This window comes from Crinia signifera, chromosome 8 (genome assembly GCF_055691185.1).
Source record: "Crinia signifera chromosome 8, ASM5569118v1, whole genome shotgun sequence".
In the NCBI taxonomy this organism is placed as follows: domain Eukaryota; kingdom Metazoa; phylum Chordata; class Amphibia; order Anura; family Myobatrachidae; genus Crinia; species Crinia signifera.
This window is the reverse complement of record NC_139224.1, coordinates 3,045,073-3,072,667: the sequence shown is the minus strand read 5'-3', so window position 1 is coordinate 3,072,667 and position 27,595 is coordinate 3,045,073. Positions and strand designations below refer to the sequence as shown.

General features: G+C 49.5%; 1 protein-coding gene across 6 annotated transcripts in view; it reads left to right on the top strand.

The window, feature by feature from the left end:
- The window catches only part of WDR6 (WD repeat domain 6), a 47,031-nt gene that overhangs the window by 258 nt on the left and 19,178 nt on the right, over positions 1-27,595 (top strand). The window contains exons 1-6 of one of the 6 annotated variants that reach the window (XM_083155578.1): positions 12,775-12,950; positions 14,925-15,061; positions 15,584-18,011; positions 21,114-21,212; positions 25,274-25,390; positions 26,359-26,477. In XM_083155578.1, coding sequence (XP_083011704.1) covers positions 14,995-15,061; positions 15,584-18,011; positions 21,114-21,212; positions 25,274-25,390; positions 26,359-26,477 — 2,830 coding nt within the window. In that variant the 5' untranslated portion in view covers positions 12,775-12,950; positions 14,925-14,994. The other 5 variants (XM_083155583.1, XM_083155582.1, XM_083155579.1 and 2 more) reach the window with 5 other exon arrangements.

The following is a 27,595-nucleotide window of genomic DNA, read 5'->3' as shown; positions in this document are numbered from 1 at the left end:
TGCACCTGTGTGCCTGCTAGGTGACCGGTCAATGCATGCGTGAAATAAAGGGTAACAAGGTCCCTGCTCGTTAGAGTACTCAGCAGATGTATTAAACCTGGTGAAGGGATAAAGTGAAAGGTGATAACACACCAGCCAATCAGCTCCTAACTGACATGTGTCCGACAGACATTGAAAATTACAGTTAGGAACTGAGTGGCTGGTGCATTATCATCGACCACTTTATCCCTTCTTCAGGCTTAATACATTTACCCCACTGTACCAGCCAATCAGCTCATAACTGTCATTTCTCATGTTATCACTTCACCAGGCATCTGCCCATCTGCCCCACTGTTCTTCAAAATCTGCATTTAAGATGCTTTTGTGGTGAAAGTTAATCACTTGATTATGATAAGTACATGTACAAAAAACATAGCAAAATATAGGTTCACAGGTTTTACACATGCACTTGACTTGGAAAGATCACCACTTGTCTTATTACATCACCGCCTGTCTTATTACAGGCACATATTTAAAATTAGCAGACTATTGAAATAATTTGCAAACCCATTACCATGCACAAGTGTTATACCAGTGGTTCCCAAACTGCTGGAAAACTGGGGTGCCTCGGGGAACTTACAGGGGTGCCCTGGGTTGGTGGTCAAGGACCACCATTGTATGTGGTCAATGTAACAGGCAAAACCATTGGTTGTGGTTGTCAATCATAAACTACAGTATATGGACAAACAGAAGCTAATCCAGTTCCTCAACACATATGGAGGACATAGAAACACAATTGACTTTATTAAATTTAATAAAGCAATGAAGAAGGCAAGTCAGATAAACATAGAAACACAGAATGTGACGGCAGATAAGAACCACTTGGCCCATCTAGTCTGCCCCTTTTTTAAACATGTTACCTCAAACCATATTTGATCCTTATTTCTGTGCAAGGATATCAATATGCCTATCCAAAGCATGTTTAAATTGTACTACGGTATTTGCGTCTACCACCTCTGATGGGAGGCTAGTCCACTTATCTACTACTCTTTCAGTGAAGTAATTCTTCCTCACATTTCCCCTGAACCTACCTCCCTCCAGTGTCAGTGCATGTCCTCATGTTCTGCTGCTCTTCTTCCTGTGACTAATGTCTCCCACCTGTACCTTCCTCCCTCTAGTGTCAGTGCATGTCCTCGTGTTCTGCTGCTCCTCTTCCTGTGACTAATGTCTCCCACCTGTACCTTCCTCCCCCTAGTGTCAGTGCGTGTCCTCGTGTTCTGCTGCTCCTCTTCCTGTGAAGAATGTCTCCCACCTGTACCTTCCTCCCTCTAGTGTCAGTGCGTGTCCTCGTGTTCTGCTGCTCCTCTTCCTGTGACTAATGTCTCCCACCTGTACCTTCCTCCCTCTAGTGTCAGTGCGTGTCCTCGTGTTCTGCTGCTCCTCTTCCTGTGAAGAATATCTCCCACCTGTACCTTCCTCCCTCTAGTGTCAGTGCATGTCCTCATGTTCTGCTGCTCCTCTTCCTGTGACTAATGTCTCCCACCTGTACCTTCCTCCCCCTAGTGTCAGTGCATGTCCTCGTGTTCTGCTGCTCCTCTTCCTGTGACTAATGTCTCCCACCTGTACCTTCCTCCCTCTAGTGTCAGTGCGTGTCCTCGTGTTCTGCTGCTCCTCATCCTGTGAAGAATATCTCCCACCTGTACCTTCCTCCCTCTAGTGTCAGTGCATGTCCTCGTGTTCTGCTGCTCCTCTTCCTGTGACTAATGTCTCCCACCTGTACCTTCCTCCATCTAGTGTCAGTGCGTGTCCTCGTGTTCTGCTGCTCCTCTTCCTGTGAAGAATATCTCCCACCTGTACCTTCCTCCCTCTAGTGTCAGTGCATGTCCTCGTGTTCTGCTGCTCCTCTTCCTGTGAAGAATATCTCCCACCTGTACCTTCCTCCCTCTAGTGTCAGTGCGTGTCCTCGTGTTCTGCTGCTCCTCTTCCTGTGACTAATGTCTCCCACCTGTACCTTCCTCCCTCTAGTGTCAGTGCGTGTCCTCGTGTTCTGCTGCTCCTCTTCCTGTGAAGAATATCTCCCACCTGTACCTTCCTCCCTCTAGTGTCAGTGCGTGTCCTCGTGTTCTGCTGCTCCTCTTCCTGTGAAGAATATCTCCCACCTGTACCTTCCTCCCTCTAGTGTCAGTGCATGTCCTCGTGTTCTGCTGCTCCTCTTCCTGTGACTAATGTCTCCCACCTGTACCTTCCTCCATCTAGTGTCAGTGCGTGTCCTCGTGTTCTGCTGCTCCTCTTCCTGTGAAGAATATCTACCACCTGTACCTTCCTCCCCCTAGTGTCAGTGCATGTCCTCGTGTTCTGCTGCTCCTCTTCCTGTGACTAATGTCTCCCACCTGTACCTTCCTCCCTCTAGTGTCAGTGCCTGTCCTCGTGTTCTGCTGCTCCTCTTCCTGTGACTAATGTCTCCCACCTGTACCTTCCTCCCTCTAGTGTCAGTGCGTGTCCTCGTGTTCTGCTGCTCCTCTTCCTGTGAAGAATATCTCCCACCTGTACCTTCCTCCCTCTAGTGTCAGTGCATGTCCTCGTGTTCTGCTGCTCCTCTTCCTGTGACTAATGTCTCCCACCTGTACCTTCCTCCATCTAGTGTCAGTGCGTGTCCTCGTGTTCTGTTGCTCCTCTTCCTGTGACTAATGTCTCCCACCTGTACCTTCCTCCCCCTAGTGTCAGTGCGTGTCCACGTGTTCTGCTGCTCCTCTTCCTGTGACTAATGTCTCCCACCTGTACCTTCCTCCCTCTAGTGTCAGTGCATGTCCTCGTGTTCTGCTGCTCCTCTTCCTGTGACTAATGTCTCCCACCTGCACCTTCCTCCCTCTAGTGTCAGTGCGTGTCCTCGTGTTCTGCTGCTCCTCTTCCTGTGATGAATGTCTCCCACCTGCACCTTCCTCCCCCTAGTGTCAGTGCGTGTCCTTGTGTTCTGCTGCTCCTCTTCCTGTGACTAATGTCTCCCACCTGTACCTTCCTCCCTCTAGTGTCAGTGCATGTCCTCGTGTTCTGCTGCTCCTCTTCCTGTGACTAATGTCTCCCACCTGTACCTTCCTCCCCCTAGTGTCAGTGCATGTCCTCGTGTTCTGCTGCTCCTCTTCCTGTGAAGAATGTCTCCCACCTGCACCTTCCTCCCCCTAGTGTCAGTGCGTGTCCTTGTGTTCTGCTGCTCCTCTTCCTGTGACTAATGTCTCCCACCTGTACCTTCCTCCCCCTAGTGTCAGTGCGTGTCCTCGTGTTCTGCTGCTCCTCTTCCTGTGACTAATGTCTCCCACCTGTACCTTCCTCCCTCTAGTGTCAGTGCGTGTCCTCGTGTTCTGCTGCTCCTCTTCCTGTGACTAATGTCTCCCACCTGTACCTTCCTCCCCCTAGTGTCAGTGTGTGTCCTCGTGTTCTGCTGCTCCTCTTCCTGTGACTAATGTCTCCCACCTGTACCTTCCTCCCTCTAGTGTCAGTGCGTGTCCTCGTGTTCTGCTGCTCCTCTTCCTGTGACTAATGTCTCCCACCTGTACCTTCCTCCCTCTAGTGTCAGTGCGTGTCCTCGTGTTCTGTTGCTCCTCTTCCTGTGAAGAATGTCTCCCACCTGTACCTTCCTCCCTCTAGTGTCAGTGCGTGTCCTCGTGTTCTGCTGCTCCTCTTCCTGTGATGAATGTCTTCCACCTGTACCTTCCTCCCCCTAGTGTCAGTGCGTGTCCTCGTGTTCTGCTGCTCCTCTTCCTGTGACTAATGTCTCCCACCTGTACCTTCCTCCCCCTAGTGTCAGTGCATGTCCTCGTGTTATGTTGCTCCTCTTCCTGTGATGAATGTCTTCCACCTGTACCTTCCTCCCCCTAGTGTCAGTGTGTGTCCTCGTGTTCTGCTGCTCCTCTTCCTGTGACTAATGTCTCCCACCTGTACCTTCCTCCCTCTAGTGTCAGTGCGTGTCCTCGTGTTCTGCTGCTCCTCTTCCTGTGACTAATGTCTCCCACCTGTACCTTCCTCCCCCTAGTGTCAGTGCGTGTCCTTGTGTTCTGCTGCTCCTCTTCCTGTGACTAATGTCTCCCACCTGTACCTTCCTCCCTCTAGTGTCAGTGCGTGTCCTCGTGTTCTGCTGCTCCTCTTCCTGTGACTAATGTCTCCCACCTGTACCTTCCTCCCTCTAGTGTCAGTGCGTGTCCTCGTGTTCTGTTGCTCCTCTTCCTGTGAAGAATGTCTCCCACCTGTACCTTCCTCCCTCTAGTGTCAGTGCGTGTCCTCGTGTTCTGCTGCTCCTCTTCCTGTGATGAATGTCTTCCACCTGTACCTTCCTCCCCCTAGTGTCAGTGCGTGTCCTCGTGTTCTGCTGCTCCTCTTCCTGTGACTAATGTCTCCCACCTGTACCTTCCTCCCTCTAGTGTCAGTGCGTGTCATCGTGTTCTGCTGCTCCTCTTCCTGTGAGGAATGTCTCCCACCTGTACCTTCCTCCCCCTAGTGTCAGTGCGTGTCCTCGTGTTCTGCTGCTCCTCTTCCTGTGAGGAATGTCTCCCACCTGTACCTTCCTCCCCCTAGTGTCAGTGCGTGTCCTCGTGTTCTGCTGCTCCTCTTCCTGTGAGGAATGTCTCCCACCTGTACCTTCCTCCCCCTAGTGTCAGTGCGTGTCCTCGTGTTCTGCTGCTCCTCTTCCTGTGACTAATGTCTCGCACCTGTACCTTCCTCCCCCTAGTCAGTGCGTGTCCTCGTGTTCTGTTGCTCCTCTTCCTGTGAAGAATGTCTCCCACCTGTACCTTCCTCCCTCTAGTGTCAGTGCATGTCCTCGTGTTCTGCTGCTCCTCTTCCTGTGATGAATGTCTCCCACCTGTACCTTCCTCCCTCTAGTGTCAGTGCATGTCGTCGTGTTCTGCTGCTCCTCTTCCTGTGAAGAATGTCTCCCACCTGTACCTTCCTCCCCCTAGTGTCAGTGCATGTCGTCGTGTTCTGCTGCTCCTCTTCCTGTGAAGAATGTCTCCCACCTGTACCTTCCTCCCCCTAGTGTCAGTGCGTGTCCCCGTGTTCTGTTGCTCCTCTTCCTGTGAAGAATGTCTCCCACCTGTACTTTGTTAAAACCCTTGATATATGTGACAGTCTCTATCATGTCCCCCCTTTCCCTTTTCTGCTCTAAACTATTCATATTAAGATATTTAGTCTTTCCTGGTACGTTTTGTGATGTAGGCCATGCACCATTTAGTTGCCCTTCTTTGTACAGTCTCTAATGTATTTATAACCTTCTGGAGATATGGCCTCCAGAACTGAACACAATACTCTAGGTGAGGTCGTACCAATGACCTATACAGTGGCATTATTACTTCTTTCTTTCTACTGCTGATACCTCTCCCTATGCAACCAAGCATCTGACTTGCCTTCTTCATTGCTTTGTTACATTGCCTACCTGCTTTTAAGTCCCCTGAAATAGTGACACCTAGATCCCTCTCTTCCTCAGTAGTTGCCATTATAGTGCCTTTATACTATATTTAGTCTTTGGATTTCTGAGACCCAAATGACATGTTGCATAGGGAGAGGAATCAGCAGTAGAAAGAAGTAATAATGCCACTGTATAGGTCACTGGTGCGGCCTCATCTAGATACTGTGCCCAGTTCTGTATAGGTCACTGGTGCGGCCTCATCTAGATACTGTGCCCAGTTCTGTATAGGTCACTGGTGCGGCCTCATCTAGATACTGTGCCCAGTTCTGTATAGGTCACTGGTACGGCATCCTCTAGATACTGTGCCCAGTTCTGTATTGGTTACTGGTGCGGCCTCATCTAGATACTGTGCCCAGTTCTGTATAGGTCACTGGTGCGGCCTCATCTAGATACTGTGCCCGGTTCTGTATAGGTCACTGGTGCGGCCTCATCTAGATACTGTGTCCGGTTCTGTATAGGTCAATGGTGCGGCCTCATCTAGATACTGTGCCCGGTTCTGTATAGGTCACTGGTGCGGCCTCATCTACTAGATACTGTGCCCAGCTCTGTATAGGTCACTGGTGCTGTCTCATCTAGATACTGTGCCCAGTTCTGTATAGGTCATTGGTGCGGCCTCATCTAGATACTGTGCCCAGTTCTGTATAGGTCACTGGTGCGGCCTCATCTAGATACTGGGCCCAGTTCTGTATAGGTCACTGGTGCGGCCTCATCTAGATACTGTGCCCAGTTCTGGAAGCCTTATCTCCAGAAGGATGTAAATACATCAGAGACGGTACATAGATGGGCAGCTAAAATGGTGCATGGCAAACATCACAAAACTTACCCGGAAAGACTAAGGGGCCCATTTATTATTGATTGCAATTACAATGTGATCTGTGCGGAATATTGCCGCCCAGGATCGCATTGTAAATTGCGATCACATCACAGGGATGTATCATCCCTGAGGGCGCAAGGACAGGGCTACGAAAAGAGCCCGCCACGGTGAAGTCCGGAGCCGGGGTCAGCGCGTGCACGGTTATAGCTGACCCCCCCCCCCCGCTGACCGCACTGCCGCCGGGGCAGTGCAATCCCGTAGCCATAGGCTACAATTGGCTATTGCCATCTCAGAATGGCAATAGCCCAGGGGTGCGAAGCCGTGCTGCCCGATGTTGATACATCGGGCAGCTTCGCATCCCCCAGAGAAACCTATGGGGGATGCGGCGCTGCAGGGGGGATCGCAGCAGGGATCGGAGATTCCTTCTGCGGTCCCCCTATAGTACATCTGGGTGATACTTTGTATTTGTGGATAACCCCTGAAAACGGGTGTTTTCAGGGATTTAGCTGCAAATATTGTTTGATAAATGGGTCCTTAAAAGATTTCAATATGTATAGTTTAGAGCAGAGAAGGGAAAGGTGGGACAAGATAGAGACTGTCCCATATCATGGGTATTACCAAGGTCCATGAGGGAAACATTCTTCACAGGAAGAGAACATTAGAACACATACATTCACTGACACTGGGGAATCTACAGTAGGTTAAGGGGAAATCTGAGGAACAATGACCTCACAGAAAGGGTAGTGGACAAGTGGAATAGCCTCCCATCAGAGGTGGTAGAGGAGGAGGCAGTAGAACAATTTAAGCATGCATGGGATAGGCATAAGGATATCCTTACAAAGAAATAAGCATCAAATAGGGTTTAAGGGTAACAATTTGTTTAAAAAAAAGGGGCGGCATAGATGGGCCGAATGGTTATTATCTGCCGCCACATTCTGTGTTTCTATGTGTTCTTACAGATGACATTCAGAAATACTATACATTGTCCACGTTGTTGTATGAGACATGTCCACAATAACCACTACATTAGGCCCATCTTGTCAGGGCCGTCTTAACAGCATTGTAGGCCCTGGGCAAATCAATTCATTTGGGGCCCCTCTGCACCCAAATATAAACAAACATAAATCCTGTGCCTTCTCTCCACTTGCTTCCATACAGTGATTGGTGGATAGCTCCCACCAATCAGCATGCAGACAGCCATTCACTGTCTGGCTGCAGGCTGAGAAGCAGGAAGAGAATGCTGGACTCTGATTGGTAGGTAGCTCCAGCCATCCACCAATCAGCATGCAGACAGCCATTCACTGTCTGGCTGCAGGCTGAGAAGCAGGAAGAGAATGCTGCACTCTGATTGGTGGGTAGCTCCAGCCATCCACCAATCAGCATGCGGACAGCCGTTCATTTTGCAGGCTGAGAAGCAGGAAGAGAATGCTGCACTCTGATTGGTGGGTAGCTCCAGCCATCCAGTAATCCGCATGCAGACAGCCATTCACTGTCTGGCTGCAGGCTGGGAAGCAGGAAGAGAATGCTGCGTGGTCCCGCTGTGTGTGTGATTCACAATCATGGCGACCTGGCAGCATTATCTGCTGTCTCCCAAGTCTATCAAGAACCAGATTGGGGGTCCCTTGGGCAGCTGCTCATTGAGCCTATACATTAAGATGTCCCTGCATCTAGTACAAGTGTGTGCCGAGAAGGCGTTCTAAACACTGTTACCCCTACATCAGGGGTGTGAATTATTAGACAGGGAATCAATAGGTATACCCCAATAGCAGGATATAGCCATGGCCTTGTGTTGTTCATCCTGAACTCTGGCCCTGCCATCTCCATATATTGACATTGATCAGACCAAGCAACTATTCTGTCCTAATGAATGAGTGTGAAATGTTAACCTTTTACCCAAAATCATCATTAGAGATGGAACACGCCATCTATCATATGGTATGTGCCCAATTACCTGCTCTCCTGGGACGGCGTGTGTGTGTGTGTGAGTGAGATAAATCACTATATTGCATTTCTGTGTCTGGGTCGGCAAACTGGTCAGGCGTTTATCCAACTTTATTCTGTGTGTAGGGGCCAAAGCTCCCCGCACCCCGCTATCTGCCCAGCGGTTAATATCCAGCATGCTGGATAAATCTAGTACAGGGTTGCCTACTTTATAGCTGCCCTCAATGTGGCAGTGGGGGGAAGGGCCGGTGATGGACGGGGAAGGGGGCATGGCCATGGAAAAAACTGTGTTTAGGGGCGTGGTCATGCGATCATGTCCTCGCAGACACACCCCCACGTCCAATGCCGGTATTTCATGCATTGGACAGTGGTGGGTGAGGCTACAAAGATATCTTTGGTCCCACAGTAAGCCCCTGCTAAGGGGGGGGGGGGGTACACAGGAGACTGCATGCAATCTGGGATGCTCACCCCCCCTTTCTAGGTGGCCGCACACCCCCCAACATGACCCATGCCAGGAGGGACAAACTACTCTGCTCCTGGACTTTCCTCTTACTTTATGATTGCTGTTACATGTGTTGATCAGGTAAACCAGGGTTTCATACCTCCCAACTTTGTGAAGACAAGAATAGGGACACTCGCGCAGCGCCCGGAAAGGGGGTGTGGTGTATGCAAATGAGGGTGTGTCGAGTTTTCGGCCGCGAATAGTCACTGTGCGCATGTGCACAGCGTCTATTCTGTGAGATTGGGGGGACTCCCAACTGCCCCCCCCCCCCCCCCCCCCCCCCGCAGTGGGACACTGCCGGCCGCGGGAGGGACGCGGGAACGTACCCGAAAATCGGGACGTTCCCGCGTTTAGAGGGACAGTTGGGAGGTATGGCCCCCGGTTGCCTACTTTTGAAAAATCATTTCAGGAAGAAAGCCAGGGGGCGGGCCTTGCATCACCAGGGGGCAGGTGCTGACAATCATACATTACCAGGGAAGCCCAGGAACAGAGCATTGTGTCCTCCTGGAGAGGGGCATGCTGGGAGGTATGGATAATGTATGACTGCCAGCACCTGTGGGGAGCTAGGTAACTGATAAGAAAGGTGTCACCACAGGTGCTGGCAATCATACATTACCAGGGAAGCCCAGGGACAGAGCATTGTGTCCTCCTGGAGAGGGGCATGCTGGGAGGTATGGATAATGTATGACTGCCAGCACCTGTGGGGAGCTAGGTAACTGATAAGAAAGGTGTCACCACAGGTGCTGGCAATCATACATTACCAGGGAAGCCCAGGAACAGAGCATTGTGTCCTCCTGGAGAGGGGCGTGCTGGGAGGTATGGATAATGTAGGATTGCCATCACCTGTGGGGAGCTAGGAAACTGATAAGAAAGGTGTCACCACAGGTGCTGGCAATCCTACATTACCAGGGAAGCCCAGGAACAGAGCAATGTGTCCCTGAGGGAGAGGGGCATGCTGGGAGGTATGGATAATGTATGATTACCAGCACCTGTGGGGAGCTAGGTAACTGATAAGAAAGGTGTCACCACAGGTGCTGGCAATCATACATTACTAGGGAAGCCCAGGAACAGAGCACTGTGTCCTCCTGGAGAGGGGCATGCTGGGAGGTATGGATAATGTAGGATTGCCATCACCTGTGGGGAGCTAGGTAACTGATAAGAAAGGTATCACCACAGGTGCTGGCAATCCTACATTACCAGGGAAGCCCAGGAACAGAGCATTGTGTCCTCCTGGAGAGGGGCATGCTGGGCGGTATGGATAATGTATGATCACCAGCACCTGTGGGAAGCTGGGTAACTGATAAGAAAGGTGTCACCACAGGTGCTGGCAATCATACATTACCAGGGAAGCCCAGGAACAGAGCACTGTGTCCTCCTGGAGAGGGGCATGCTGGGAGGTATGGATAATGTAGGATTGCCATCACCTGTGGGGAGCTAGGTAACTGATAAGAAAGGTATCACCACAGGTGCTGGCAATCCTACATTACCAGGGAAGCCCAGGAACAGAGCATTGTGTCCTTGAGGGAGAGGGGCATGCTGGGAGGTATGTATAATGTAGGATTGCCATCACCTGCGGGGAGCTAGGTAACTGATAAGAAAGGTGTCACCACAGGTGCTGGCAATCATACATTACCAGGGAAGCCCAGGAGCAGAGCATGGTGTCCTCCTAGAGAGGGGCATGCTGGGGGGTATGGATAATGTATGATTACCAGCACCTGTGGGGAGCTAGGTAACTGATAAGAAAGGTGTCACCACAGGTGCTGGCAATCCTACATTACCAGGGAAGCCGAGGAACAGAGCATTGTGTCCTCCTGGAGAGGGGCATGCTGGGAGGTATGGATAATGTATGATTGCCAGCACCTGTGGGAAGCTAGGTAACTGATAAGAAAGGTATCACCACAGGTGCTGGCAATCATACATTACCAGGGAAGCCCAGGAACAGAGCATTGTGTCCTCCTGGAGAGGGGCATGCTGGGAGGTATGGATAATGTATGATTGCCAGCACCTGTGCGGAGCTAGGTAACTGATAAGAAAGGTGTCACCACAGGTGCTGGCAATCATACATTACCAGGGAAGTCCAGGAACAGAGCATTGTGTCCTCCTGGAGAGGGGCATGCTGGGAGGTATGGATAATGTATGATTGCCAGCACCTGTGGGAAGCTAGGTAACTGATAAGAAAGGTATCACCACAGGTGCTGGCAATCATACATTACCAGGGAAGCCCAGGAACAGAGCATTGTGTCCTCCTGGAGAGGGGCATGCTGGGAGGTATGGATAATGTATGATTGCCAGCACCTGTGGGGAGCTAGGTAACTGATAAGAAAGGTGTCACCACAGGTGCTGGCAATCATACATTACCAGGAAAGCCCAGGAACAGAGCATTGTGTCCTCCTGGAGAGGGGCGTGCTGGGAGGTATGGATAATGTAGGATTGCCATCACCTGTGGGGAGCTAGGAAACTGATAAGAAAGGTGTCACCACAGGTGCTGGCAATCCTACATTACCAGGGAAGCCCAGGAACAGAGCAATGTGTCCCTGAGGGAGAGGGGCATGCTGGGAGGTATGGATAATGTATGATTACCAGCACCTGTGGGGAGCTAGGTAACTGATAAGAAAGGTGTCACCACAGGTGCTGGCAATCATACATTACTAGGGAAGCCCAGGAACAGAGCACTGTGTCCTCCTGGAGAGGGGCATGCTGGGAGGTATGGATAATGTAGGATTGCCATCACCTGTGGGGAGCTAGGTAACTGATAAGAAAGGTATCACCACAGGTGCTGGCAATCCTACATTACCAGGGAAGCCCAGGAACAGAGCATTGTGTCCTCCTGGAGAGGGGCATGCTGGGCGGTATGGATAATGTATGATCACCAGCACCTGTGGGAAGCTGGGTAACTGATAAGAAAGGTGTCACCACGGGTGCTGGCAATCATACATTACCAGGGAAGCCCAGGAACAGAGCACTGTGTCCTCCTGGAGAGGGGCATGCTGGGAGGTATGGATAATGTAGGATTGCCATCACCTGTGGGGAGCTAGGTAACTGATAAGAAAGGTATCACCACAGGTGCTGGCAATCCTACATTACCAGGGAAGCCCAGGAACAGAGCATTGTGTCCTTGAGGGAGAGGGGCATGCTGGGAGGTATGTATAATGTAGGATTGCCATCACCTGCGGGGAGCTAGGTAACTGATAAGAAAGGTGTCACCACAGGTGCTGGCAATCATACATTACCAGGGAAGCCCAGGAGCAGAGCATGGTGTCCTCCTAGAGAGGGGCATGCTGGGGGGTATGGATAATGTATGATTACCAGCACCTGTGGGGAGCTAGGTAACTGATAAGAAAGGTGTCACCACAGGTGCTGGCAATCCTACATTACCAGGGAAGCCGAGGAACAGAGCATTGTGTCCTCCTGGAGAGGGGCATGCTGGGAGGTATGGATAATGTATGATTGCCAGCACCTGTGGGAAGCTAGGTAACTGATAAGAAAGGTATCACCACAGGTGCTGGCAATCATACATTACCAGGGAAGCCCAGGAACAGAGCATTGTGTCCTCCTGGAGAGGGGCATGCTGGGAGGTATGGATAATGTATGATTGCCAGCACCTGTGCGGAGCTAGGTAACTGATAAGAAAGGTGTCACCACAGGTGCTGGCAATCATACATTACCAGGGAAGTCCAGGAACAGAGCATTGTGTCCTCCTGGAGAGGGGCATGCTGGGAGGTATGGATAATGTATGATTGCCAGCACCTGTGGGAAGCTAGGTAACTGATAAGAAAGGTATCACCACAGGTGCTGGCAATCATACATTACCAGGGAAGCCCAGGAACAGAGCATTGTGTCCTCCTGGAGAGGGGCATGCTGGGAGGTATGGATAATGTATGATTGCCAGCACCTGTGGGGAGCTAGGTAACTGATAAGAAAGGTGTCACCACAGGTGCTGGCAATCATACATTACCAGGGAATTCCAGGAACAGAGCATTGTGTCCTCCTGGAGAGGGGCATGCTGGGAGGTATGATTTATTGTTCCTCTATTTAATTATTTAGTAAACGACTTTCCTATATATGCCCCTCTTTGGCCACCGTAGAACGACTGACTCTACAGGCCAGTCGGAACGCTCTCATAGGTAACCTAGCAACAGCTTCTGCCAGGCCTGCTGAATCACCCACCAACCAATGATTCCCCAGTTGACTGTGATAGGCGGGCTGAGGGAGCGGAAGCACGTGACCGAGCCGGGCGGAAGTGGGGCTGTGGAACATGTGTGAGTATGGCAGGACTGGCAGCGCTAATATAAGCGGCAACATTAATGGAAGGAGCACGGCTTCTGAGCAGATGTCAGTGTACTGAGCTGTACAAACATGTTCTGTAAGCAAGAGGTAGCTGTGCCTTCTGGGATTTGTAGTTCCCTAATAGGAGAGCCATAAGTTGGTTGTTGTGCTCTGCACATTTACACAGATGATTGATAACGTAATAAAATGTCCCTTATTTACTACAGGGCAGGCATACTTGCCTACCTGACCCTCTCCCTCAGGGACACATGCTCTGTTCCTGGACTTTCCTGGTAATGTATGATTACCAGCACCTGTGGTGACACCTTATCTTATTAATTACCTAGCTCCCCACAGGTGCTGGCAATCTTACATTACCAGGGGAGTCCAGGAACAGAGCATGTTCTCCCGCATGGAGAGCGGGGCTGGTAGGCAAGTATGACTACAGGTAAATGAATATCCTCGGATTTACAGAGAAATTTCCATATATGCTGTAAACCGGGACACTCATGGGTTACACAGGTTTTGTGGTTGTGGAAAACAGGCTAAAATCCAGGCTTCCAGTCAGCAGCCACAGAACCTGTGTAATTCATGAGTGTCACAGGGACAGCGTGGGAGCCTAATATATCATACTGCAGCCAGCCACAGAACCTGTGTAATTCATGAGTGTCACAGGGACAGCGTGGGAGCCTAATATATCATACTGCAGCCAGCCACAGAACCTGTGTAATTCATGAGTGTCACAGGGACAGCGTGGGAGCCTAATATATCATACTGCAGCCAGCCACAGAACCTGTGTTGTTCATGAGTGTCACAGGGACAGTGTGGGAGCCTAATATATCATACTGCAGCCAGCCACAGAACCTGTGTAATTCATGAGTGTCACAGGGACAGCGTGGGAGCCTAATATACAGTATCATACTGCAGCCAGCCACAGAACCTGTGTAATTCATGAGTGTCACAGGGACAGCGTGGGAGCCTAATATATCATACTGCAGCCAGCCACAGAACCTGTGTTGTTCATAAGTGTCACAGGGACAGCGTGGGAGCCTAATATATCATACTGCAGCCAGCCACAGAACCTGTGTAATACATGAGTGTCACAGGGACAGCGTGGGAGCCTAATATATCATGCTGCAGCCAGCCACAGAACCTGTGTAATTCATGAGTGTCACAGGGACAGCGTGGGAGCCTAATATATCATACTGCAGCCAGCCACAGAACCTGTGTAATTTATGAGTGTCACAGGGACAGCGTGGGAGCCTAATATATCATACTGCAGCCAGCCACAGAACCTGTGTAATTCATGAGTGTCACAGGGACAGCGTGGGAGCCTAATATATCATACTGCAGCCAGCCACAGAACCTGTGTAATACATGAGTGTCACAGGGACAGCGTGGGAGCCTAATATATCATGCTGCAGCCAGCCACAGAACCTGTGTAATTCATGAGTGTCACAGGGACAGCGTGGGAGCCTAATATATCATACTGCAGCCAGCCACAGAACCTGTGTAATTCATGAGTGTCACAGGGACAGCGTGGGAGCCTAATATATCATGCTGCAGCCAGCCACAGAACCTGTGTAATTTATGAGTGTCACAGGGACAGCGTGGGAGCCTAATATATCATGCTGCAGCCAGCCACAGAACCTGTGTAATACATGAGTGTCACAGGGACAGCGTGGGAGCCTAATATATCATGCTGCAGCCAGCCACAGAACCTGTGTAATTCATGAGTGTCACAGGGACAGCGTGGGAGCCTAATATATCATACTGCAGCCAGCCACAGAACCTGTGTAATTCATGAGTGTCACAGGGACAGCGTGGGAGCCTAATATATCATACTGCAGCCAGCCACAGAACCTGTGTAATTTATGAGTGTCACAGGGACAGCGTGGGAGCCTAATATATCATGCTGCAGCTATGTCACATGTTATATCACCGTTTTCCTGTTCTGTCATCTCCAGCAGAACCACCTGCAGATGATGCTCTGCTGTGATTGGTGTGACGGAAACTACACAGAACAACACGTGAGCGATGGAGCCCGTGCTACTGGTGGCCCCAATCACCGCATTAGAGTTTGTGGGTGACTTTCTCCTGGCAGGTAAGATTGCTCTGTAAAACTATTCCCTTGCCTTTGAATACAGTCTGCAGTAATATAGTAATTTACAAAGAAATCCATAAAAACAGACCCGACAATCAAACTGCGGGAGAAGACCTCAGCGCAGGCCGATCCGCACCAACATGTGGAGAATATACACCTTATGTAGGTGACGCGTCTGGGTATATGACGGCTAGTGACTGGGATTGTCTGACAGCCGCTTGAAGCCTGAGTGACAGGCAAGGGGGCGTTCCGACTGGCCCATCCAGCGTTTCATTCGCATGCCCACAAAAACGGTGGTAGTGCCCATTGAAATGCTGAGCGGGCCCATCAGAACACAGGCGTGCCCCATATTCCATCAGGTTGGACTCAGTGACACGCACAATAATAAAGTAGGCAGCCCATAGACTGGCTGTCTGCCCTCACTCTGCTCATGAGTTGTGTCCCCCTCCCTATCTCCACTTATAGTTTTTATTGTATTATATCTGAATTATATTATTACAGCTTTGTGTGTTTTCTTTTCAGGTGAAGGCCCCAATCTCGCTGTTTATAGCTTAAGGAGCGATTCCCTTACACCACACAGGACTCAGCAGAATGTACTCGGGAGTTGTACTGTGCACGGGATAAAGCCCTTTGGCGCCGCTGGTTTGGACGTGGCAGAATCTCTGCTGTGTGTGTTCGGGAGTAAGGCGCTCATCGTCCTGAACGTTAGCATCTCTGGGAATGATGTGAACTTGTCCAGAAGCTGTGAGCTCTGGGAGCTGCACGATTGGATATGGGATGTCCAGTGGCTCGGAGAAGGCGATCAGGCTGCTGCTCATCTTGGTGTCGCCTTGGGCCACAATTCAGTCGCTCTGTATGACTATAGGTATGGAAGGGTCCTGAAAGAAGTTCACTGCTCTGAGAAGTGCATCCTGTATTCTGCCCACCTCGTGGGCGAGAATTGGGAAGGCCTTACGCTAGTCTCTGGGACGGTTTTTAACCAGCTAGTCATCTGGAATGTGTCTGACAGAACAAATCCAGAAGGAAGAGTAGAGCCTCGGAGGAGAATAAGTGGCCACAACGGTGTAATATTTAGTATTTCCTATGAGAAGCAAAGAGGAATTCTGGCTTCTGCCTCAGACGATCGCAGCCTAAGGGTATGGAAGGTGGGTGATCTTGCGTACTCTGATGCAGAGGTTCAGTGTCTTCATGTGTTGTACGGGCATCAGTCACGGGTGTGGTCCGTCAGACTTCTCCAAGACAACATCGTCAGTATCGGGGAAGACTCTGCTTGCATTGTGTGGAGTTACAGTGGTGACATTATGCATCATTTCAAAGGCCACAAAGGTCGAGGCATCCGAGCCGTCGCTGTCCAAGACCAGCTTGGTTGGGTAGCGACTGGGGGTGCAGACTCTGGTATCAGGCTTTGGCAAATTAAAGGAAGATCGTGCCCATCTAATAAGCTTTTAAACTTGAATTTTAGCTCATCCCATGGTAACGGGGTTCCAAAGGCAATAGCAATGGTGGATACCAGTTGTCTTGTTGTCATGACGGATACGGCTAGTATATACACTTACGATTTTATCAGCAACCAGTGGAACTTTGTATTAGAGGACGATAATTACAGATCATATAGTCTCCTTGATGTGTATACATTTTTAACCACCACCGTTTGCGCTGTAGGTAATATAACAGGTGGCGTAAAAGTCTTCTCCATTTCACCTGTTCAGACTTGCATGGAGCTCAAGCCTCACGAGGGTAAAGTGCACAGTTTGACTTGGGTTCCACCATCGTGTCCATCATCAGAGACATGCCATCTTTTCTCCTCTGGTCCTAATGGTGTAATAGTTTGGCTTCAAGTCAAGTGCGACTCCGGAAGTCTCATCTCGATCACGGAGCGTTGTCGGTTCATTTTGCCGGCCTGTAAGCATAGGTGGCACACTAGTATAGCATTTCTGCCGAAGGAGGGTTTGATTGTGTGCGGCGATCGGAGAGGATCACTGATGCTCTTTCCCATGAGGGTTGCGGAAGCACGCGTGACTTCACAAAACAACCGTGCACCATCTGTGTGTCTTTCCAAAGACTCTAAGGGTGAACATCTGATTCCTGCAGAGTCCATCCCACATGGGCAAGAAGACTGTCCTCTTTTTGTTCTTTTTGGACTTCACGGTAAATTAGGAGTAACATCGGTCACTTGCCAGGAAGGGTTTGTGTACAGCAGTGGTCGAGATGGGTTTTACCGCCAGCTGAAGGTAGAAGGAGAGCAGATCATCGTGCTTCGCAAACTGAAGTCTTACAAGGGGATGGAATGGATCGAGCGTCTGTCCTTCACACCGGATGGCGACTTACAAGTACTTGGCTTCCACTCCACCGACTTTGTGATTTGGAGTGTACGAAACAATGAGAAACTTCACTGCGTTCCATGCGGGGGAGGACACAGATCTTGGACCTACAAGAAGGAAGGACCAGCTGAAGTGTTTGCATTTGTCAAATCCGGTGATATATTTGCCTATCAAAGTCAACCTGTTGAAAGACTTCAGACTGTAATAAAGGAGCACCTCCATGGGAGAGAGCTGACCTGTGTTAAATTTGCTGGAACAATCAAGAATACCAGTAAGGGACATCTTGATATTCTCATTACTAGCAGTGAAGACACCACGGTTAGCGTATTGTCTTTTAACGAGGTCTCCAAACAGATATGCTGCCTCTCTACCATCAGCGATCACCTCTCCAGTGTGAAAACCCTGGCGTTGGCTGCAACCAGAAACGAGGATTGGGACAATGCTGTCTTCTCCACTGTGCTGTTCACTGCAGGTGGTAGGGCTGAGATTGAGGTCTATCGCATAGTCCTCCACGAGGCTGCTGGCTCTGTTACTTGTCAGGTCATCCACTTGGCTTCCCACAGACTGGCCGAGCACTGGGAGAGAGTAAAGAACAAGCACAAAATGGTCAAGATGGACCCTGAGACCAGGTAACTGATTCCAGTAAGGTATGGCCTTTATTAACGAGAACCTATCTGCCACTGACAATGGGGGCCACTATTGCGTGGACTGGACCCATACTCCTTACAATGTAGTCTACCACAAGGCCAAATCACAAGGCACAATAACTTTAATACCTCAGTGATGTGTAGGGTGACCAACTCATCCCTTTAATCCGGGACACATATGAATTACACAGGTTCTGTGGCAGTTTAAATACAGGTGAATTGGAGTCTTGAGGTGTGGCAGTTTAAAACCAGGTGAAAGCCAGCCACAGAACCTGTGTAATTAATATGTGTCCCGGATTAAAGGGATGAGTTGGTCACCCTAGTGATGTGACTAATTCATAGTGCATTGGTAGTAGGCTGCATTTTATATGAATGTTGGTCCAGTTCTCAAAATGGCTGCCTTGCTCTCAAAATGGCTGCCTTTGCTGAGTAGACCATACCACAGAACTTCATATGGTTGTCTAGGAAAACCATGGTTAACGGGTAAGAAGGCTTGGTTGTTAGATACACCTTTACTGGGATCTATCTAACCCACAGGTTCTCAAACTCGGTCCTCAGGACCCCACACAGTGCATGTTTTACAGGTCTCCTCACAGAATAATAAGGGAAATAATTAGCTTCATCTGTGGTTTTATGAAAATGTGTCAATGAGTAATGAATGCACCAGTGCACCTGCCGGGTGACCTGCAAAATGTGAACTGTGTGGGGTTCTGAGGACCGAGTTTGAGAACTCCTGATCTAACCAACAAAAAGTCACAGCAGGTTCACTGTTTAAACATTATTACTTATTATTATTATTCCCAAACTCTACCTTTTTACAGTGCAGGTTTTAAGGATATCCATGCTTGAGGTGACCTCATTGGTATCTCATTTGATGTAACCACCTGGACTCAAGCATGGATGTCCTTTACAACCTGGACAGCGGAGATTGGGCAAATATGATTTACGGTTATTAACTATATGTTATGACTTTTTATTTTTAAGATATGTTTTTTTGGTACTTGTGTATTATCACGGTGCCCGTTAAGTAGTTTACGCACTGTCCTATTCAGCGTAATGTCCCTTCAGCACGGCGGCGACAGTCCCTCCAGCGTAGTGTATAGCGGAACAGCGACTGTGTACGGACCTTTACGTAGTCAGTCAGAGGTGAAGGTGAAACGACTGTGACTGCGTCTGTATTTCTGAAGCTCCTTGTTAAAATCCAGTTGCCAGTTAACACGTCGTCATTACTGTTTCAGATGGATGATAAACCAGGTGTGAATGTTTTCTTTAAACACCCCCACTATCTACGTCAGCCCGAAGCGTGGCGAGTGCACGCATTACGCGTCCTCCCGATCTGTTCATACCCCCACTATCCACGTCGGTGTGGAGTTGATTTTATAAAGTGTGGTGAGCGCAGCAAGCCACTGAGCCCGAAGCGTGGCGAGCACAGCGGAATACATGTGAAGTAATGTGTGTACCCGCGTGGGGCTTACCGCGCTTTGGGATAGTTTTACGCGTCTCCTCGCCACGCTTCAGGCTCGGTGGCTCTCTGCACTCGCCACACTTCATTAAAATCAACTCCACGGCAATGTGGATAGTGGGGGTATGAACAGGTCGGTAGGATGCGTACCGCCGCCCCTCGCCACACTTCGGCTGACGTGGATAGTTGGGGTATGAACAGGTCGGTAGGATGCGTAATGCTTCGGCTGACGTGGATAGTTGGGGTATGAACAGGTCGGTAGGATGCGTAATGCTTCCCCTCGCCACACTTCGGCTGACGTGGATAGTGGGGGTATGAAATGGAGGCATTTGCTAGAATTTGACATGGAGCACTGGCAAATGCCTCCTTTATTGTGCACGAGACACACGTTCGCCACACACCGTAACCCTGTCCGTCTCACTGAAGTGGATATGGGCATGGTTTACGTCCACAGCCGCAGAGTGTCTGGGATGCTCGTGCGTATGAGACAATCGCGCGTTCAACTAACATGGAGCACCTCTCTGCAGGCGTCCGACAGGGTTGGAGATCTGGCGGTTCCCGTCACTGTATGTGAAATGCGTCCTCCGATGCTGTTCAGGCATCTGCCAGCGCACCCGACCCTGTGGACGCGGCAGCTTCACTCGTTACTTTACACTTTGCTGCCTTACTACGATTACGCTGGCTGTCACTGACTACGTAGCTCTGACTACGCCAAGTATGTTGCGCGCAGCGGCGCCGTGATAATACACAAGTACCTTTTTTTTTTTGTTACATGTCCTACAGCAGTGTTTCCTAAAGTGTGTATACCTATGGTACAGGAAAATAGATTTTACTAAGCATCTGAGAGAGAAAATGTACCTGTTTGCTCCTAACTGTCATTTTTAATACGCAGTAACAAGGCAGTTAGGGCCTGATTGGTACTTTCGGGTCTATGGGGCAGATTTATTAAGACCAGTGAAGTGAAAAGTGGCTGGTACTATATCACCGCCCATTCAGTCCCCAACTGATATTGTTTAAACTCAGCCTGCAACATGACAGTTGGGAGCTGCTTGGCCGGTGATAAAGTACTAGACACTTTATCATTTCACCAGGCTTAATAAATCTGTCTCTGTAAAAGGCTAGGTACATAGGGGCAAAGTACCAACCAACCAGCTCCTCACTGTCATTTTCTAACTCAGCCTGTAATATAACAGTTAGGGGCTGCTTGGCTGGTACTTCATTTCTTTCCGTTTTATTGCTTTTGAAGGCTCATAGACCCCTAAAGTGATGTGTCCCCAGTATGACAGCGCCGCGGACGGGACCCAGTGTGGGAGCCGGCATAGGCCCTTGTTTGCGATGTCCTCCATTGTATAGAGGACGGAGGATGTCTTTGCTGATGCACGGGTGCACACATTAACAGTGTCCTAATGCTTACACACTGGATGATATGAAGATTTCGCCATTCCGACCCATCAGAATCCTTCATTTTATCGTCTAGTGTGCACCCAGCTTAAAATAACCATTTACCTCCGATCTGCCACTGAGACAGCAGATAGGAATATTGTGCCAACGCTTTGCTGCCTGTGTAAGCGCCTGTCGTCTCCTGTCACCACCTCTCGTCTCCTGTCACCACCTCTTGTTAGGTACATGTCTGTCAGAGCGGTGGATGAGATTTCGGACAACAGATCTCCAGCCTCCACCTGTCTGTACCTGGCAGCTGCCTGCAGTGATGGATCTGTCAGGTAAGTGTACTTGGAGTGCAGTGAATTATCAATGAGACCCCAATCAATTATTAAGTGCTCGCTTTATACTACAAGTGGAGCTGTTCCCATTGTTCTGCTGGCTGCGAGTGCAGTGCGATTTTATACAATACATTGTTATTAACAACACAATTTATGTGCAGAAATATAAAATTGTAGAGTTTGTACAGTATGTTTCGTTGCTATGGTAACTCCGTCCTTTACGCACATCCATTTGGCAGTAAGTGCAAGGTCTGGGACGCCCACTTTTAGCCTCCTTATCTGCCACCCATCGGTTGCACCTTACGCCAGGTGCAGTTTCTCCTGAGATTTTTTCCACAGGGGAAGAAATCAGGCGCTATGGCAGTAGCTGTGATTCCAAAAATAAGCAGCTGCTCAAAAGTGGGGGGGGGGTAGTCAATCCCCGCCTAGAGAAGGAAATACACAAACAAACATGCACAAGGCATGTGAGCAGCGCTTAATAAATTTGAACAATAAAATGAATGTTAAATGATTTTACTATAATAAAACAAGTACATAGACAGTAAATAAATGAATGCACATAACAATACACAATAAAATGGAATAAAAATTCAAGCCACAGGAATGGGGAATATGAGATGGCCCAGGTGGACACAGAAATGAACAATAGGTTGCAGTGGGTCACTGGTAAGTGCACTTTACCGGTATTTTGGTGACCTTTTTGTTCCAGGAGAGTCCACTTGTGTAACAATCAGATGTTAGTCCTCACTATTGATCACGGTATTTTATAGGCCGTTTGGAGGTAGAGGTAAAATGTAGGCTTCCGCTGTTCTACTGGTAATTGAACCCGGTGGACTATATTGGGGTACAGTCACCAGGGTGATCCAGGATGTGGTGTCCGCCAGGAGATGGAATGTCACTGGAAGTGGGCTTCTGCTCGCAAGGTCCCTCACACTTGGTTGGCTGGATGGTATTTGCCAAGGAGGGGCTGGTAGAGCAGTGTCCGCCACACAGGGCCGGTGCTAGGGTGTCCGGCGCCCTCCTGCAAACCATGCATTTTGCGCCCTTTCACATTGCCATGTGAAAGGGCAGCCCAATTGTGGGAGCGTATGCAATATGCGATCCTATGGAGGATCTCGGGTGCATGTACATGTAGGCATACACCATCTCAGTGCTGTGTCCGCAAAATGTTGCAGGCACTTAAGGTGCCCATACACGCTGCGAGAATCACATAAGTTATGGGCTAGATCACATCGCATGGCATGCATGCAATGTGTGTGCGATGCGATCTGAAAGTAGTACAAAAAGTATGTGCAGCACATACTTTTTGTACTGTGCGATGCGATGCCCGCAGGAGCGCACATCGCATTGCACACTGCTATTGCAGCGTGTATGGCCACCTTTAGGCACATAACCCAGCCCAATATTTAAATAGTGTCTTAAATAATATAAAAAAAAATCTACAATTATTAAAAAATTTGTTATAAACATGTATAATAAAAGACTCTCTGCTCTTTTGCTGTTTAACCTATTGTGCAGTGCAGTCCCTCTTCTTCTATCTGCGTAGGCAGGACAATGAGGACGCCAATACACCCCTCTCGTGACTGAGGGGGACAGGAGGGGAGAGATGGAAGAAGAGGGGAGGAGATAGAGGGGGCGGAGTGTTGAGGACTGGCACACTGAAAAGAGGGAAGGAAGAGGAGGCGGTGCTGCTGCCTGTTCGTCATTTGATTGACAGCTGACAGGCGCAGGGAGCAATGGGTAGGGGGCGGATCCGGACATGACATGGCATTCACAGACAGCGCTACATGCCTCAGCACAAGTGTCCGTGAGGAAGAGGGGGCAGGTCGCAGGAGGAGGGCAGTGTGTGCACAGTGCATGGAGCTGCTCAGCCTCTCCATACTGCCGCCCGCTGTCAGATAGGCGCTGCGGGCGGCGTGCAGGAGGCAGTGACAGTGAGGGCTGAGGCAGCTTTAGCAGAGCAGGGAGGTAGACAGCGCCTTTTCAGCATGGCGCCTCCCTGCTTTGCAGGAGCTGCTGAGTGGGTAGCGCCGGCCCTGCCGCCACACGAAGGAGGTAGATTGACAAAAGTGGTACTTTGTATCCAAATGGGTCCACACTGGGCGATGAAACAGGCTTTTGGTTCCTGGGCATGAAATATAGGGGTATCCACTCAATGCGTTTCACTGCCAACTGCAGCTTTATCAAGAGACCTCATTGTTCATTTCTGTGTCCACCTGGGCCATCTCATATTCCCCATTCCTGTGGCTTGAATTTTTATTCCATTTTATTGTGTATTGTTATGTGCATTCATTTATTTACTGTCTATGTACTTGTTTTATTATAGTAAAAGCATTTAACATTCATTTTATTGTTCAAATTTATTAAGCGCTGCTCACATGCCTTGTGCATGTTTGTTTGTGCAGTTTCTCCTGAATCTGGCCTCCAGTGCTTGAGGCTGTGGGGGAAATTTACTAAAGGAAATTTGTAAAAAAAAATAGGTGTATTTGTATCCAGAAATACACTTATTTTTGACATTTACAATCCCGAAAATACGGCAATTCTTATTCGTATTGATAGCACATCAATACGAATACGAATTGCCGTATTTTCGGGATAGTAAATGTCAAAAATAAGTGTATTTCTGGATACAAATACACCTATTTTTTTTTTACAAATTTCGGTACTCTTTACCTAGAACGGCGCCCGCGATCAGAATCGCGGGCGTCGGGGGTAAAAAATCGCGGGCATCGCGGGTAAATCGCGGGTACATCAAAATCGTGTACCCGCGATCACCGCGATTTTCCCATAGGGAACAATGTTAAAAAGCCTAATTGAGCGCGATTTTCATGTAAAATGCCTCAATGCCCGCGATTTTCTCATAGGAATCAATGTTAAATGGGCTACAGAGCCCAAATAGACCCAATTAACCCTTAAATGTCACCCCAATTTTTTGACGCCACCCCACGATCCACGCCAACCCGAAGCGTGGCGAGCGCAGCGAGGCAGCGAGGGGCGGCGGTACGCGTCCTCCGACCTTTTCATGCCCTACTATCCACGTCGGCGTGGAGTTGAGAATAGAATAGTGTGGCGAGCGCAGCGAGCCACCGAGCCCGAAGCGTGGCGAGCGGACGCGGATACCTTCACAGGTAAACGCGTCCCTTCGCGGGCTTCACAGGTGTCCGCGTCGCCACGGACACCTGTGAAGTCCGCGAGGGGACGCGTATAACTCTGAAGGTATCCGCGTCCCCTCGCGGGGCTCGCTGCGTTTGCCACGCTTCGGGCTCGGTGGCTCGCTGCGCTCGCCACACTATTCTATTCTCAACTCCACGCCGACGTGGATAGTAGGGCATGAAAAGGTCGGAGGACGCGTACCGCCGCCCCTCGCGGGCTCGCTGCGCTCGCCACGCTTCGGGTTGGCGTGGATCGTGGGGTGGCGTCAAAAAATTGGGGTGACATTTAAGGGTTAATTGAGCCTATTTGGGCTCTGTAGCCCATTTAACATTGATTCCTATGGTAAAATCGCGGGCATTGAGGCATTGAATGCAAAATCGCGGTCAATCTGGCTTTTTAACATTGTTCCCTATGGGAAAATCGCGGTGATCGCGGGCATCGCGTCGCGGCCGTTTATGTACTGCCCGCGATCCCGCGATCACCCCGATGGGCGCCGTTCTAAGTAAAGAGTACCCAAATTTCCTTTAGTCAATTCCCCCCTGTGTGTCTGGGAACCCAGCCGCTTGCATTGACACGCCCATGACACTCCCATAACACACCCACTGAACGGCTTATTTTTGCATGCGCTAATAGTCACCACCTGGGAATGCCCAACACTCGCACCATCTGAAATGCGCAGTTGCAAAAAAAAAAATAATCTGTGGACATTGTGAACAATAGAATTGCGGCCGCCACTAATAAAGCTCAAACTTTGAACTGTCGCTGTTGGACCTGAAATCTGTGCGGTTCTCGGCTGTTTCCAGCGTTCATGAAGGAAGGTAGAGACCATAACGTGAGGCATACGCCAAGCCAGTAAACCTTACGTGGATGACGCAGGCATTCATTTCTCAGAGTCTGTGTTTCCTCAGGTTCTTTGTGATGGGTGAGAACTCTCGGCGGATGATTCTGGCAGCTGAGTCTTTCTATCACCAGCGCTGTGTGCTCAAAGTAGAGACCTTTGTGCACAAATCAGCCAACGCTTCCAGGTAACGTTCCCGCTACCGTTCTTCATATTACCCCAAGCGGTGTTTAACCGAGAAATCAAGATGGTGTCTGTCCTTGCTCGCGGCATTGGGCTCCATGTCTGTGCTGGGCCGCTTCATTCAATTCAGCCAACTTCCAGTTATCGAATCAACCGTTTGTGGGCTGAAACTCAAATCACGGCAATGCAGCCTCTGGATTCACTGAGATCGAGTGAGATTAATGAGTGCACGCGGAGTAAAGTTCTGGCGGCACTTCAGGCCTTGTGATGTCATGCGTCCTTGATAGGCTGCGTTCTTTGAGTAATTGCTGCCTCGCATAATTGATGCCTGTATTGTGTTTGGGCTATGAGTGCAATTCAATTGCTGCACTATACGACGCACTGCCGAGTTGCCTCCTTGTCTATAGGGGTGTGGTTATAGGGGTCTGACAGTCGGGATCCCAACAGTCATTATTCCGACTGTCGGGACCCCTTCCGGCACCCGTCTATAGTATGTCAGACACAAAGCCGCTTCTGTAATTACTCTAATACCACACTTTTTACCTTCTATTTCCCCATTTTCCTTCATTATCTGACCTCTGCCCTCTGTACCAGGAACCATACTTCCTGTTCACCTCCTCACAACCTCCTTCCTGTGGAACGGCCATTGTTGTGCACTTCGTCTGCCCTTTATTTATCCACAAATGCTCCTCACCGTACATGTGTCACAAGCTTATGTTTATTACAGTGGTCCTCAAACTCGGCCCTCGGGACCCCCCACAGTGCACGTTTTCCAGGTCACCTGGCAGGTGCACAGGGGCACTCATTACTTATTGACACATTTTCAAAGATCCACAGGTGGAGCTAATTGTTTCATTTGTGATTCTGTGAGGAGACCTGCGAAACATGCACTGTAGGGCCCTGAGGACCGAGTTTGAGAACCGGTGGATTATTACATTGCAGTAACCCACAACCATTTTCTCCTGATCTCAGAATTATGCTGTGCAGTGCTGCTACAGATGGCCGCATTGCATTTTGGGATATAACCAGCACCGTTGCCAATGCTAGGAGGATGATGATGGAGAAGACGCATACAGAAGTCCAGCCTCAGGGTGAGCCTCTCTTTTATCTCGTTGTCTGGTATCTTCTCAGTCAGTAAGGGGAGATAATAATGTAATATGAGGCTGGGTACAGATTGTATTCAGGTAACAGCTTGTCACTTACTGATGTCTTATCATAATGTGGCCACTAGGGGTGCTGTTTTCATTCTTTAGTTAATGTTTCCTTTGATATTGGAAGAGATATTTCTATGGATCCCATTGACATTGGTTAATTAAGAGATACGTTTCCCTCTGTCTGTCATTGGTTCAAGATAATAATACTTAATTTGGGTATGCACTGGTGCAGCTTGTCTGGGGACACATTGTCGCATGACAGAACTTCCCATTCAGATGAGCACACACTTAATGATCGGTCTCTTCGTATCCCTGTCCTTACGTCACAGCTGGGCCGGCATTTCGGTTGGCGTTCATTCTACACCCTGCACCTTTCAACTTTTGTGCAGTTCCTGCCTGGGGTGTCACTGCCGCTTCTAGCGCAGGAAGTTTTAGATTTCAGCAAAGAGATACAGACCCAGGCTGCGCTAATAGGACCACAAAAGAGTGACACCTCAGGCAGGAAAGGGGAACTTTGCGGGTTTTGAGAGGTGCTAGTCCTGTGACGCAGCATGGGCAATCAGCGGTTTGCCCGCACACACCCACACGCAGCCAGATGGGCATCGGCAGTACTACAAGGCAGAAGTTGTCTGTGAGTGCGTACTTAATACGTAATACTGGAGGCTGCTCGGTAGAATTGCGCTATGTCCGCAGGGGAAGAAGGTTCCAATGTCTGGCTCTGATCCAGGATAAATTACAGGGGTCCTTCTGTCCACAGCATGTAATAAACCTGAATCCGTATTAATTCCACTCCAAATTACTTTGACTTTAGTATTGTTAATATATTAGTTTAACCCGTAATGTAATCAGCTAAGTGCCATGAATCTAGGAATAGCTGGGATCACCATACTGTCCCTTTAACCCTTTACACTCCTGTATTACACCAGACGTAGTCAGCCAGCCCCAGAACCTGTGTAATCCATGTGTGGCCTGCTTTAAAGGGAACGCAAGGTCGACATGAGTTGACGTAGGTCGACATGGACACCATATCAGTGTACCGCGTCCCATCACATGGG